This window comes from Leguminivora glycinivorella, chromosome 21, assembly GCF_023078275.1.
Source record: "Leguminivora glycinivorella isolate SPB_JAAS2020 chromosome 21, LegGlyc_1.1, whole genome shotgun sequence".
NCBI lineage: Eukaryota > Metazoa > Arthropoda > Insecta > Lepidoptera > Tortricidae > Leguminivora > Leguminivora glycinivorella.
The window spans coordinates 611,171-627,790 of record NC_062991.1 but is presented as its reverse complement, the minus strand read 5'-3'; the positions used below and the strand labels follow the sequence as shown (position 1 = coordinate 627,790).

Genomic DNA, 16,620 nt, shown 5'->3' with positions numbered 1-16,620 from the left:
CCTTGTGAATTCTTGCATACCTACACGCGAAAATAATATATATGTATTTATGTGTAGATTATTATTTCATTTTAGGTACACGCGGTTTTTTCATCACTCCAACGAAATCACGAGCACAGTATAAAGCAGTAATAACTCTTCTAACAAACTTCACTCCGCGCGGTGTGTCGAAAACTACTCTCCATATGCACCGAATACATGCGAAACTGGTAAGTATTGGGCTGGACAGTCGGGGCCGCGTTCGCGCGCTGTGTTGACGTGTTGAGTTCGGGAGAAAATGACGTCAGCACCGAAGACATATTTTCGTTACTGTAGTGCTTATGGGTGTATGGAGAACAGTTCTCAAAATGCGGAAATGTCAGAATGTTCTTTAGAATTCCTAGACACCCAGAAAAGTAAGTGGTTGTTATATTTTTGCAGTGTTAGGTACATTATTGCTTACGTAAATGGCGTAAAAGTGAGATTTAAAGCTAGAATGACACATTAAAATCAATAAGGATTTATCTGTAACGACATTTAGGTAGATGCTGCGATCTATCTAGCTCGAAAGTTTGGTACCTACTTAAATATTGTGCAAACATCTATTCAAACATTTTATGTAAATACGATTTCGTCAGTATTTAAGAAAGAAACACGTACTTGAATCTTTATTAGATAAAAAGGTAGAAAGAGCGTTGGTACTAGCATAGCGCCATACACAGTTACTACGAGTAGGACAGTAGCACAGGTACAACCCTGCGTGACCTTGCGCAGTAGTAACGACCGCGTCGCCGCTGCCGGAGATTAACTACTGATTTATCCTTATACTGTGTCACGAGCGAAGGTTTGTGAAAAGAATCAAGACTGACTGATAGCGCCATCTATCGTACATATCAAACTAATAACGCTGGCAGCAGTGCCCTGACTAAATGGGGGTGCAATAGGGAGTATTACTGCAATGTTTTGCCGACAGAGGGTAGCACTAACAGCAAAATCTTTTGTGACTGCGATATTTATTTTCTGAAGTATTTATTATTTCTGATATGCTTGGATTTGGGGGATATCACGGCGAAGGTTCTAGTAATGTTCATTTTCTATTGAAAATAGGGCACCTGCAGCTGATTGTATTCGAGCAGACAATATATTCGTGACTTTGATACACTTCTTTCTTCAACCATCACCAACATTTAGGGCAGTAAATAACGACACAGTTTTTTTTGTAATTTATTTATTTTCCACCATTTATCGTAAACTTTCCTACGGCACACCGCGCGTCGCAGCCGCGCTACATCGTGTATGTCGAGACTCGGCCGCGCCTGACGCACGTGCGGCATGATGCGGCATATGACGCATGCGACTTAGTGTTACTTAACTAACCCGTATATTCATATATATAAATTATTAGGTGTTAACGATACGTTTAGTTTAATTACTAACTAGACAGTAAAGCAATTTTCGCATTTTAAACCTTTGCGGCCTTTGCCCTTCACAAACAATTGAGGAGTGTCTTTTCAAAAGGACTTATTTTTATTTCAGCACTGGTTTGACAGTGTGTCTTATGAGATACACCAAGGATCTACATCAGAAGTAGAGTCGCGAAATAAATAAACCTTTTTGAAAAGACACTCCTCAATTGTGGAAGTCATTGAAAACTTGCCAAAGATACATGTACTGTGCCATTTAGGATGTGTGATATAAGTAAGGTGTAGACATGTTTAGAGTACAGATGTGGTGCGAAAAGTGTTTTCTTCGTATTTCTCCGGAAACGTTCGTATTTGTCACGCTAGTTCAATCAATGTCAGTACATCTTGTACTGAGACTGACTGAATAGCATGACACGTTCGTACGTTTCCGTAACAATACGAAGGCAATTCTTTTCGCACTATATCTGTAGTCAAATATGTTTTTCAGAATTTTACATATTCTGCGATACTAAAAACACACTAATAACTTGTATGTATAACCAGTCACATTATGTGTCAAAGCAAGTTCGGGTTTATCATAAAATTTAAAAGTTAAGCAACATGGTCAATTTATTTTGTCGCATGCGACACGTGTCGTCGCGGCCGTCCATCCTGCGTCAAGTCTGAGGCGAGACACTCAAAGGGCATGAAGTCACAAATAAACAAATACTAAAATTAGCGTGTCGATTCGTATACAAAATAAATAGGCGTCACACTTTAGTATAAGAAAGATAATATTATTATATCCATCGTAAGTACACGAGCACCATGCAGTTATACTGCCGCAACCTCGAGCGCGGCGCTGTTGTCTGTCCTTACTTGTATATGTCTTTACCGTTGTGAGGAGGCTCGCTCCTATTTTGATATTTTGTCACAGTTCGATAAGGCAATGAAAAATGTACATAATTAAGGTAAAAATTATTCCACTGTGAAATTAGCCATGGATGTAAGTATATATTACGGTTTTAATAGACTTGACTGAATCATCAAACCCCCAAGCGACTTTGAGAAAAAATTTACTCATCTTTTCTCTATGTATGAAATCCTCAAATCCTGGATGTCGGATGTCTATCAAAGTTGCTTACTTTGGAAACTCCCCTTAGACTCCCCTTAGACTTTCTATATCGACGTGCTTGAAGTTAGCTAGTTAACAATTCAAAGGAATAAACGACTTCATTGGAAATCTAAGGCCTTAACTATGTACTTTTTTTATCAGTTATCGAATTTCCTTAACAACTTGAACAACGAACAGACGACAGCGCGGTAACATTATATGCCACATCACGCGCTCACATAACTTCCGTCATCCCAAATAATACATACTGATATAATATGACACGCCGCGATCCGATCGCATCGCATCGCGGCGGCCTCGACAATTTCGGCCACAACTTATACAATAACAGCTAAATTTTAAAATCGACCTGGAGATCTGACAATGTTCCAAACATTTACGAACTAGTGTCAAACAATAGAAAAATAACAAGTATAAAATACTAGTATAATAATAATAAACCTATAGGAAGTTATACATCACACTATACAATCTTTGGATACAAAATCTCATCCGGGTCGGAGGCGGCGGCGCGACGCGGCGACCGCGCCGGGCGCGAGTCACGCGGCTGTCGTGCGACTGTCGGCCGGCAGTCGCGCGCTAATCGCGCCGCCGCCCCGCCCGGCACACACCGAACCAGTCTCAGAGAGAAGCGAGCCGTGTCACACACGAATTGAAAAATTTTAGAATAATCCGAAAAAAAAATTTATCCTCATCTTATGAGCCCCATCAGTCCCACAATTCCGAATTCTCGATATCAAAAATTACCAACTACTTTTCCTGTGCATATTGGGTGCCAAATCGAATAGTTCGTAAAAGCTTTAATTAGTAAGAGCTAACTACCTCATTCACACGGGGCGCTATCGAGAATTCAAGAGCAGTCGTCTGTCTCTACCTCCCCATACACAACACCCAATATGCCAACACTATTAAACCTAACAATTTATGTATATAGCAATCTAGTATTTTTACAACTTAGCTCCTTCTGCGAACTCCTCGCACCAATTACTTACGGCGCCGAGCCCCCGCGCCGGACCCGCGCCGGATCCGGGCCGGGTCCGGCGCGGCGGCGCGGCGCGTCCTATCTAGTCAACGCCCTGTCGCTCGGTACTCTACAGAACACAGTTTGTATCCATCCTCGCTCTAAGGAAACATTTACATGGTGGCCTGTCCGTCCAAACACCCGGTGAGTCGCTAGCCGTCGCAATGCTATTGTCAGTTACTCTGTGAAGTCTGAAGGCACGAACGAAACTGAACGTTTTCCGAAGCGGAACATTTGAACGACCCTCGGCCACCGTTATCGATACTATACATAAAATATGAAATATTCAGGACACAATATCTCGAAATCGTTTAATTCTACAAATCATTATCCATTATTATTATAAACCTACAATCGATTGGCAGTATTTGTTCAACTTCACTCCCCACGTCTGATATGCCACGCGGGGCCCGGCCCGCGCGGCCTCCCACTCACATACACGTCTGTCTCCGGACAAACTACGATACTAGGGGACTGGTGTCGTGTTCCCTAATCTCTCTTCAGTATGAAAGAGTCAAGCTGTGTCACCCTCGTCGAGGCGGAGCGCGCCGAGCGGAGCCGAGCGCAGCCGACACGGCGCGCGCCGCCGCTCGTGTTCCCTACAACCGTTTACCCTAACCGCTAACCTGCCGATTCGTCGACCGACTTGTCTCGCGACTGATTCAGACAGCTCCCAGATTACTGCACTGGCTGAACAATACGGTGAGCGCTCCAGCTATACAATTACGAACGTTGCAAGATCCGTTACTTTATTTACTTTATTTGACAATATTTAACAATTACAGAAGCCTTAGTACGATCGACCACCCGAAACTAAACTGAACGTCCATCGAACCCGCAGGACACCGCAGGGCGGCGTGCTCCGACCACTATTTCCGTACTATTACATTTTATACTCTTTTTTTCCTTAATTTCAGGTACTGTGGTATTGCTTACGTGTAGTTAAAATCGTGTATTGCGTGAGTTCGATGCCGCTCGGTCAGGGCGGCCCGGGCCGCCGCGGACGAACGCGTAAATAAACTTTAGTAAAACATCGATTCTTGTCAGAAATATAATTAAAACTAACGTACTATTTATAACTCTGTTTTTTTTAGGATTTTTTAGTTTTATTTTATAGTTTCGCGGTGTTGTCGTCCCGTAGCTAGAGGTGGTGCGGGCGGGGGAGCGGGGCCGCTACAATAATTGACTATCCGACGCCGAGCGCGCGCCTGCCGGCGCCGACACGGATCCGGGCCACTGACGGGGCACGGATGCGGCGCGTTCAAGACTTGCAGACGAGCCGTGCTTAAATTTGTTGCCGTGAATTAGGTTATTTTTCGAATGTTCGCCCGGCAGGCGTTCACTTAGCGCTTACAGAAGAGGTGAAAGCTTGCGTGGGAGGTGTGGGGGCGGTATCACAGGGCAGCGCTGCACTCGCTACAGGCCGGCGCCCGGCCACAACCGTTCTACGTATTCTCATTTGTCTCAGCTACATTGATACGAATAGATGCATTTCTATAAGTTACAACTGAGGTCAAGGAACAAATGGGAGTACAACTTTGGACACAGATGTGCTGTTGTATTCGACTGGGACCAAACTAAGTGACAATCGAATGTAGACATTGAAATTAAAAGTAATAATGGTTGCAAATGTGATAAATGGAGTATGAAATAACATGACTCGTTAACCCGAGTAAGTTTTTTAGGCCATATGTGGGAAGGAGGGCAGAGTGAACTTATGGGACAATAGAGGCCTCTGAGGGACCTATCGGAAGGGCCGAGCGCGTCGAGGCCTGCAGCCGACGTAATCACCACGCGATAACTAGCTCACAACATATAGATCTATGTTAACATTAAATTTATGTCACTCCTCACTCGGATACACATATATGTAACATTAATTATATTTATCGACGATGCTAAGTCGGTTTTAATCTTTTCTCTAAATATAAACTCTGTTAGATCTTAAACTTCTATGGAACTAAAATTACATTTTGTACCATAAATTGTTGTTAAAATTAAGCCACTAGTCGCGAGGAGGCACACCGGAGGTCCCGCGAGGGTGGTCCCGCCGAGCGAGCGGTCCCGCTGGGCGAGCGGTCCCGCTGAGCGAGCGGTCCGGCTGAGCGAGTGGTCCCGCTCGGCGAGCGCCCTGCGAGGCGGGCGCGCCTCCCCGCGGCCCGCACGAGCCCGCGCCGCCCCCGCCGGCGAATATATTTCTATTTTATTATAGAGAAGTGATTTATTTTTTATATATTTTATCTTTTTTTTTCTATATGTAACATTTTATCGGACGTCACGAACTTATCCCACACTATTAGTATATGGTCTCCGGGAGATGAATGCATAGCTTATAAGCTACTCTAGCTCCGTAAGGTCGAGTACTCTAGGACTCGTCGCTCGCTCGGTCGCCGCGACCGGTTCGCGACCAGACGCCATAGATTGAGTAACAATAGTCTAGTTGTTACGAACGACACAATTTCGTATAGATACTATGGTGGGTCCGGAAGCGACGAGCGACGCGATGACGATAAGGATCGGAGACCTCACAACTGTCGGCAACGTACCACTAATAAAAAAACATTACCCTATCATTTAGTAACACAATAAAATTTTAAAAACGAGTTACTACTAACCTGACTCGAATTCGTAGATATACATAATATTACATTTATAACGAGATAATGCGGTCTTCACAGATGGGGAACTGCACGGCGCTGCGGTGAGCGAGAGGGTTATATACTTATATAGCGCTGTCTCGTTCGCACACCGTAGCGGCATGCGGATCCGCATATATGATGACCGCTTCACGCGCGGACCGTCGCCGGCGCGGAGCTACCATTATAGGGTGAAAACGGGTGATGCACTTAGAATAAAGGAAAAACAAAAAAATGCAAAAAAGACAATTAGTAAATAAAGGCACGTCCGACGCCCGGTGTAGTGCTGAACTTAAACTACAGCGGGGCGGCGCGGTGGCGCGTCACGGAGGGGGAACGGCGTGACTGCACTGTAGCGTCACGGAATAACACTGACGCGCCACGGAATGACACTGTAGCATCACGGAAAGGCCGTCCCGCCACGGAGCAAACCTGGCGCCACAGAACGGAAACGTCCCGTCACGGAGCGAAACCGGCGCCACGGAACGGAATCGTCCCGTCACGGAGCGAACCCGGCGCCACGGAACGGAATCGTCCCGTCACGGACCATTACCGAGTAACGAATCGTCACCGTGCCGTATCCGTAACACGTCCGCGCCGCCCGCGTGCGTCCCGCGCACTCATATATATACACACGCACACGACACACTCGTTAGATCTCGGTTAAGGTTTCACCAAAAACGGACCCGTCGAGCGATATCAACAGACTATTTTTATTGTAAAGTTCATGTTCTTAAGAATTTTAGGTATATATCACTATTTTATTCAATACACGAAAAGTTCACAGTTTTATTGATGTCACTCAATGGAAAATCGTAAAGAATATAGATATCGAGCCGAATGATGGTTCCTTTACAAATATATTTTGTTGATTGTTTTCAAAAATTACCACATAAATTTATACAGAAATTAACAAAAAATTGATATATTTCTTCAATTATTAAATTAAGCTTTAAACATGAAATTTTTAAGAACCATCATTAGGGTCCATAATACAATACGAAAGGCATAAAAATGAATTGGGAGCGTCTTTTTTTAAGAAAATCTTAGAACACATGAACTCACAATAAAATTAGTCTTAAACACGGGGTGCTTACGCCATCCTTACGGCCTCACAATCTCCAGTTAAAGCTATCTGGCAGATAAAAAATAACACTTTCTCTTTCTTTCACCTGCAAGAAGAAAGAGAGCTTTAACTGGAGATCCTGAAAGGCTCTTAATCTAACCAGCCCAGCCGCACCGCTTAGGCGGAAAAACAAATACCAAACTCCCGCTTAAAGCTCTAACGCGAGGGCCACGAAACACGCTCCGAGCGATTACGCTTGACGCTATAAACCTTTTTATTATGACGCTTAAAAATATTGGAAAATCAAAATTTATAATTAAGGAATAGGACATTAATGATTATGATATTTATGATACAATAAATTCCTTCGTGTTTTAAATAGATACGAGTTACAAATTTTCTCTTAGTACGTGTATTGTACGACGTTTTTCAATCCATATTACCCTTTGAAGTTTCGACATAGGAACATAAATTACCAATTACCGCACTAGTGCGATCAAGTAGCACTAAATGTACTTACTGAAATGATATTATAATCATATTATTTGTATGAGTTGTTTTCGTAACAAATCTAGGGTGAACATGTATCTTCTGGGCGAGCTCACTCCATCGAAGGCCTCTTTGCCTTTGGCTAGTCTGTGGCCAAGAGTAAGCCCATTTATAATTAAAAAAAATGGGAAAAAGCTGTATAAAAGTCTCAAAATCAATACATTTATTAAATTTCAAACGATTCTAGCGACTTTTACAGTTAAAACCCCTTAAAAGGAAGCAAAGTAGGTAGTTTAACTCCTTTTTTATTAACAAAGCATGTCGTGGCCAAAGCGTCACACCCCACAATTTAGAAACCCCCAAAGATAATCGTGTCATTCACGATGGCGCGGAATAACCTTGTATGACATTGTCAACTACAGTACGCGTCTCCGCGAATGGCACGTAGTGCGACTGGGCGCCATCTCCGTACAAGTTGTAACTTCGGCTGGGCCGACATATCACAGCTAGCGTAGTTTATCTAATGATTTGAGTTGACCGAGCTAGCGACACTCAATGGCGGTCAAAACACTTTATAAAAGCAAGTATACCATAGATAGGACAAACACAAGATTTTTGTGAAGTATTTATTCCCAGATACTTGGGAGTTTTTTCAACACGCTTATTTGGTTACAGATTAAATTACAAATGTATGTAATCTGACGTCACACAATCTTAGATGTGACGAAAGCTCTAAACATCTTCGGATTGGTAATTTTTGCTTTGTAAATAACATTTATTTCGATTCATTATGAATTATTTGGTTAATGTAATTGTCACACTTTAAACGCGATATAATCAAAGTCCATACTTGTACTTTTGTTTCATGAGTAACCATCCCGCTTACCGAAGACAATAATGTGTTATCAGCTCAAACAGAGGTTTAATCTATTCAAACTAAATTATTATTATGCTGTCTGTACTACAGTATACTTGCTTCCTATGTCAACATATAAAGCCAAAGATTTAATCTTTAATTTCACACAACCCCGACGGTTTAACCGCCGAAGGCCCATTCAACGTAACTCATGACATTGACCGCCATGTCACGAGTGCCGCGGCTCGGCCCTGCCACCTGTAAACACCCGGTGCACGAAAAGGGAACCCGCGGTACGCGTGCACTACCGTTGAAATAAAAGTTGAATTGATAGTACTGAATCATAGTTCGAAATAAAAGTTGAAAATATAGTACTTAATCATGGTTTAAAATAAAATAGAATTCATTGCATTTCATCACTAAAATCAGCACGATTGCAATATAATAATATTGCAGTGAAAACTGACGGTCATCCAAATCTTGGCCCCAAAAAAAGGCGGCAAATCTGAAAAACGTAGGGCTCACCGGCCAATTGTCTTCATAAAACGCATGCTTTCCTAAACCTTGACGTTGGCGGAATCATTAACGAGCTATAACACTTAAAATTTATTGAAAATAAATAAATAAAATGTAGGAGCAAAGGTTTGATTCCCATAGATCATTTTTTTTAGTGCCAACATTTGGTTGACCATCTACATTTGTAAAACGTAGGACACGATTTCATTGATATTTTCTTATGTTGCATTTTTAGACCGCAGGTTCCCCTCGTTATCAGTCAAAGCACTATCATTAAATAATCCATATAAAAAAATCATACCCCTACAAACTAGATAAGTGGCATTTTAACGTAACTCCTTATTATGTCGTTAGGATTCGGCCAGGCGTGCACGATTGTTAAATTTGATTTTTTTTTACATTTTTCAAAATCTCTTTTTCGATTTACCAATTTTTTATCCTATGTTACGCTTGCGGGGCGCCCGAGGCGAAGCGGGGCGAATTGGATCACATAATTACTTTGACTTGGAGAAATACCGCTCTGAGCGTTACGCTTGACGCTGACGCTAAGAGCATCAAGCGTCAAATATACTACAGCGTACTGTCCACTATGGAGTTTTCAATTCAGTGGATGTTTTTATTAGAAAACAGACACACAAGTAGCTATCTCGAAAACACGAAAAGATGGCATTTATAAACAAACATGATTGATAACAAAACAATGTGTAAAACCGTAAATATATATAGCGATTCCAAAGATTAGTCTTTTAAGAATAGAATAGAGTCTCACTCTAAATTTAAAACCCCAAAGGAAAACACGTTGTATGTATGACAGCGTTGAGCGTAATTTTTATTAAGAGCATATTATATTTCATAACTTTCAGATACTTACTCCGCGACCGGCGCAAAGTTTCCAAATGCTTCCAACGCGCCCCGCTCGCCATTTCATTCAAGTAAAGAGTTGGGAAGCCGCGTACAGAGAGGCCACGAAACGGGCGCCCCGCCCTAATACTTGAAATTATTATACAAAAAAAGATAAAACAATAAAGCTCAAAAACATGTTTATCACATTAATACCTTACAACTAAGGCACTCAGCAAATGGGGCGTAAGCGTAAGAGATACCAGCGTAGTTTCAAAGACGCGTAAGCGTAGCGTCAAAGCGCAGAGATCTGGGAACCGAGCGGTAAGCGTAATCGTTTTATGAATGAAATCTCATTCATTAACGCTTGTCATAATTAAGGAAGCGTAAGCATAATATTACGCTTCCTTAATTATGACAAGACACGTTATCATGAGTTTTTAACGTTTTAAAAGGCGTTACTGGATATGCGTTTAGTAAAACGTCCCACTTTGTCGGTTACCATTAAGGCGAGATTTACTCGTATCTTTATACGAATAAACTAACAAAGCCGCTTTATAGCAATCGACAAAGTGGGACGTTTTCCGTGCGCACTAACATATTTTTATGACACGAAAATTAACAGACGTACATTAAAATAAACGGAACAGGCGGTCCTCCGTCTGTTTTAGGTTATTTTCTAAAACGTCAAAAATGAATAATAAAGCTCCGGGCGCCAGGTGTCACGTGAGCCTAATTTACGATTGAAATTTCATTGAATAACATTTTTATTCCGCTTACGCTCGCCGCTCGTCCGTTACGCTGCCGCCGACGCTTGCGCCCCAGTGGGCTCGGGCGTGCTGACGGAGGAGAGGTCGGAATGTCCGCGGCGCCCCTACTCGCGCGGCGCCGGGGCCGGGGCGGGGCCACCCCCGCCGCATCAGGTCCGGGCGCCGAACGACTCCTGCAACCGACGTACTCATCTTAACTCATAAGCGAGATGGCATACAGCGCAACACACACGGCGTAAATGTACACGCGCCCCGCCAGCCCGGTATGACCGTGCACTCAGGCCTTACCCCGAGACCACACGCCGGGATGACGGTGATTAAAATGATCACGATCCTCGGCGATGAGGGACCGAGGAAGAAAAGAGATCGTAAGTGACGTTCTCACATAAATAGGCTACTTGCCTGTTAGTCAAATCAGCTTCTTTTTAAGAACTATCATAAATTAAATATAACAAGATCATACCATCCCATACATTAATTAAAAAAAAAATTAAAATGCGACCGCCTACGAGCGCGCTTACACTCCACCATACATAGATGGCGCCACAAAAAATGCCTTGTTGCCACCAATTATTTGTAGATTGGCATTAAGTGTCAAATCCGAGCCGTAAATCTATGTTAACGCCATCTACAAGTATGATCGAAAGCTACAAGACATTTTTTTGTGACACCATCTATGTGTGGTGGAGTGTAAGCGCGGTCTTAGGCGGTCGCATTTTAGATAGATAGATAGATATACGTTTATTTGTTTGTCACAATACACACAGAATACACAAAAGAAATAAGTTACAAAAAAGAATTAGAATACAATAATAAGCAAATTGGAAAACAGGAAATTACACAGATTTTTACCATAGCGTACTATGATACTGTGCGCGTCGCAACAAGACAAAAGGGTTACGGCTCAGTATTACGCTACGCCCTGAGGCAGCAGCACTGATATTCTGCCGGAACCGGATCAGATCACGATAACACATAATTGATTGAATAAGAAATATTGTAAAGAGATGAAATTATATACCTAAAATATCTATAAATAATTGCCTATGAAACGAGTGAGATGAATGCTATGATGAAAAGAAATGTGTGTTTGATCTGTTAGATCGATAGATAGTAAAATAATTGCTACAGCTAGAGCTAAACCTGAAGCTAAATCCGGTAATCTGCAACCAGGTAACCATAAGGGATACCCAAACTTTGTTTTTCTAAAAGATATTTTTTAAAATGACGTTTAAAAGTAAATTTAGTTTTAATTTGACGAATCGGGGGCGGGATATTGTTCCAGTTTTAATGTATGGAATGGTATGATCTTGTTATATTTAATCTGTGGAGCTATCAAAACGAATTTGAACGACTTTCTAATGTGGAATTTATATGAAATCGAATTGAATGACGTCACGGTCAATTCAATTACTGCATATACATATTAAATAAAAATACCCCACTTATTAAATAAAAATTTGATTTAAAAATAACTTCTGCACATGATTTCCTAATACTTATCTGATGCTTTATTTCGTGCATGATATAAAATATTTTATTTTAACTACAGTCAAGTTTCCTATTGTCGCTTACCGAACCCTGTTAACGCGAAAGTTTGTTTAATAATTTAGAAGTGAGTACTCACTGTGTCGGGGTGAGGCGCGGAGCTGCCGCCGGCGCGTGCGCTGCCGCCGCCCTGCAACAACGTCCACATATTACTCCCCACTTCTATCCTCGTAAGGCCCAATGTACATTACAATGTACATAGTATTGCAATCTAATTTGAACCTTCCATGAACTGAATAAAGTAGAATTTCAATTGTTACATTGGCTTTTGAAACAAACGAAAATCTTACCAATTTATTTATAGGTTCAAATTCAAAATGGGAAAACTAACTATAGTGGGCCTTACGAGACTACACAAAACTGGCTCAGGAACGATTCATGATTAGTTTCACTAATATTATAAAACGTGATTACCTTTTTATTTTTTGTCGAGCTCTTGATATTTCAAATAACAAAACTTTAATCAATATAAAGGTAGGTCAGGAACGTATACAAGTGGAAATGCTACTACTAGGAATTAGATATAAGTTTTTTTTTTCAGGGGTGGAGGAATGAAGCTACTTCGAAACACAGTATGGAAACGTGGTAATATTACAGCAGTTCTCAGAAAGTTTGTACAAAAATTAAGGAAAAAGTTAAATAATTTGTTCTTATTTCTATTTTGTTACCAAGATTTATTTGATGAATTGATTTTTTTTCGTCAACAAGTTTTATTTCGTCATTAAGGTTCTCTAGTATCTATATTTTCTTAATTATAACAATTATCCTGTATATATCTTATGAAAATCGACTTATATTACTATTTGTGTTGGTAACAAAATAGGAGCAATTAAAATTTGCTGACGTGGCTATGTACAACGTTTTTGGGAACTGCTCATTAACTCGTTACGAATCGATCGAGCTTGCCCGCCATTTGAATTTATCGAACAAATACGGTGACTCTTGAACTTATTGAACAGATACGGTGACTCTTGAGGATTTGAAATTGATCTAAAAAGAAGCTAGGAACAGTAACACACCTGCATGGAGTCGGGGTGGGCTCGGCCCATCTTGTCAGTATAGTCAGCTAAGATGTCCCGGAAGCGCGCCCAGCACTTTTCGGGCACCGTGATGGCTGTGCGGAAGTTGCTCTTAACCTGCAACACACAATTAGTTTATGCCCGCCATTTTGACAAATTTTACTAGCGTGCGTGACAGAGGGGCGCTGAATGTCAAATACATGTCAGCTTTTGAGGGCATGTCCTTGTCCAACATTAATGACAGCGCCGTTGGAACTACAAAATGAGGATATCACCAGTCGTGCAAGGAGAATATTTTCGACATTTTTTGCCACAAAAATTAAGTCAATAATGATTAAATAATCAAGTAAGATGCACCGTGGCAATTTCAACCGGGGAACAATTTCATCTAATAGATTTTTTTACACGTTTTACATTATCAATGTCTCATCTGTGAGCAGTAGACACACTAGTTGATAGTGTAAAACGTGTCAAATTAGTTATTAGTATAAAAGTAAATTAGTTAACTTGGCCCCCAGTCGAGATTGTCCCAGTGCAAATAATTTTTTGCCATTATATTTTATCAGGCGCTAATCATGAAGATGATAGGGGACAGATTGGACTACCCCCTTTTGCTACACTGCAGTCAGCTACATGAGCCGTACTCAGCCAAGGGGAAACTATAGGTATTCTTAGGTTTAAGTACTAACACATAACTTAGCTTTTTCCTAACAAATATAGTGAGCTTGTAACTTGCTTGAAATAAATTATTTATATTATGTCTTTCCTATCACGGAACAATGGGGTTCGCGACCTTGGAAGGCGTGCGCGGGGCCGAAGCCAACGCGTAGAGGCCCTTTTGACATTAATGAAATGTAAGGGGTACACCGAGCGGATGTTGCCCTTACCCGTATCATCGGACACACCCAGAGGCAACACCCGCCAGGGTGTAAGAACTATTTGAGAGTTGATGAAATTCTAAAATGAACTGGGCTATTGGATGAAAGTGATGGATTAAATACTAGGCTATGGGATAAAAAAACCGGACGAATGATTTATATTATTATTACTGAACTTAGACAAGCTAATAATAAATGTTGGACATACCTCGCTAACTTTCATGTAGACCCCGCGGTTGTTCTGTCCGATGTCGAAGTAGAAGTTCTTGTTGTCGACGCGCAGGTGGCGCCCCTCGGGCAGCTCGCCCTTGAAGCTGGAACCCGACACGGATCTACGTCAACGTTACGTTGTGTTACTCTCACGTAACGGGGCCATACATGCATACTATGCCTTATATATGTAAAATCTATATATTTATGTAAAATCACAGCTGTATTGTCAGAAGGGGTAGGCAGAGCACATGTAACTGCTCAAACTTTAATGCTACTCAGATATAAGGAGTTAAATGAAAAGTAAAATGTGATATTGCCACGACTAATGGCCCATTTTTTCAAAGCTAAAACTTACTAGTTACAAGAGGAGGTTTTTCCCGACTTGTCATATTAGACAGTTATTTTTAAAAGTAACTAATTAACTATTTTTTTCTAAACTTGTAGCTTCGAGAAATGGGCCATACGTAGTATTATAAGTAGTTCTTGTTATCGACGCGCAGGTGGCGCCCCTCGGGCTCGCTCTTGAAGCTGGAACTAATCTACGTCAACGTTACGTTGTGTTACTCTCACGTAACGGGGCCATACATGCATACTAATATGTACTATGCATATCCTTACACATGTTAAACACTTCAAAAGGAACTATGTTTACGTAAAATCGCGCCTGCATTCCCCAAAGGGGTAAGCTGAGCACAATGACTGCACAAGTTGTAGTGCTACTCAGAAATGAAGGGGTTGAGTCTAGAAAATCTAAACAGGTGAAGTCGACAACGGTGTTACCATGGACGCATCTTTATCGCCTGTCACGTTTTAACAAGTTAGTAAGTGTGAAAGGGACGAACGTCAATAGACGATAAAATGCGGGCAAAATGTATAAACATACATGTAGTAAAACACGCAAGCTAGTTCAACACTGATTTTATTATCGGAATGTAGGTAGGTACAGTATTTTACAAATACCCTTAACTAATATACTACATCTTACCCCTTTCGGAAAAACAAAATAAAACAAGAAAAAAAATACCAAAATCCTTATTAGGTACTTACATAATTTGTACCAACCTGGCGTCTAAAGATTAGTTCGCAATGAGTTTTAATACCTATTAGCACAAAAGTAAAAATAAATCGCTAGTTAAGTTTCTAAGTACTTAGACTACAAAATAAATCCATACTTAATAAACAATAACACATTTTAAAAACAAATCGCTAGTTAAGTTTCCAAGTACCTAGACTACAAATATAAATCTATACTTAATAAGCAATAACACATTTTAAAATGTACATCGCCATCTTAATACAATAATAACAGAAATTATACCGTAATGCCACAAAACCTTATACATATTTTTATCTATAGCTATTCTAATGTCTGAAATGAATTAATCACCAAGATCACCATTGTAATCAGAGTCCTACATTTTAGCAAATAAGGCTCATTATTAAATGATTTAATACTGTAGGTGGTGATAGGTTCATCTCAGACACAGCAAATATCCGTAAATGAAACACGTTTCTTAGGATAGGTACCTAAAGAATACCTTAATAAGCTAATATTTTATTTTGAGCATTTAATTAAATCTTTGACTTTTTGCTATATTACATTAAAAGAGGTCGTCGATCTTTGCAATATTATATAATGCCTTAGCTTTCGAACGCGTGAGAGGCGGAGCAATGCGAGCTACTCGATCATTTTTAGCCTCCTTTTGGACCGTCTCAGCACTGGGACTGGGATCTGAGTGAGACTGACCTACTTCCGCCTTAACGAGCACCGGCTCCGTACTGGGGCCCGGCGCGGGCACCGGGGCCGCCGGCGCCGCCCGCGCCGCCTGGCGCGCCACCAGCTGCCGCCGGTTGCGCCGGTATCGCCGCCCCTGGCTGTCCGCTACCACGAATGACCGCGGTTCCGGTGCGCTGCCTATCACTGTAACCGGTTTTTTAACACTCCCGTCGACCAGTGTAGCCCTTTGCCCCGGGCATAGCGGTGACAATAGCTTAGCAGATCGATCATAATTTCTCTTTATGTTTTCCCTCTGTTGTAATAATTTTTCATAATTTAATTTATTATCAACGCGTTCATGTAACAATTCAGTTTTAATCGGTAGTTTTGTTTGTAAACGCCTTCCCATTAAAATTTGCGCGGGCGAATCTAAGTTATACCTAGGAGTTGACCTATAATTCAGTAAGCTCAAATAAAACTCTTCTCCCGTGTCTTGGCACTTTTTTATCATAGTTTTAATTGTCTGTACCGTAC

At 41.2% G+C, this 16,620-nt stretch overlaps 1 protein-coding gene across 2 annotated transcripts in view; it reads right to left on the bottom strand.

Moving 5' to 3' along the window:
- LOC125237555 (fez family zinc finger protein erm-like) overlaps window positions 1–16,620 on the bottom strand; it is a 109,254-nt gene that overhangs the window by 43,057 nt on the left and 49,577 nt on the right. Inside the window, exons 7-10 of one of the 2 annotated variants that reach the window (XM_048144686.1) lie at window positions 14,365–14,471; window positions 13,279–13,395; window positions 12,339–12,389; window positions 1,446–10,884 (exon numbers count right to left, since the gene is read on the bottom strand). In XM_048144686.1, coding sequence (XP_048000643.1) covers window positions 10,861–10,884; window positions 12,339–12,389; window positions 13,279–13,395; window positions 14,365–14,471 — 299 coding nt within the window. In that variant the 3' untranslated portion in view covers window positions 1,446–10,860. Of the gene's footprint in view, window positions 1–1,445; window positions 10,885–12,338; window positions 12,390–13,278; window positions 13,396–14,364; window positions 14,472–16,620 lie in introns of those variants that run through there. The other variant, XM_048144685.1, reaches the window with a different exon arrangement.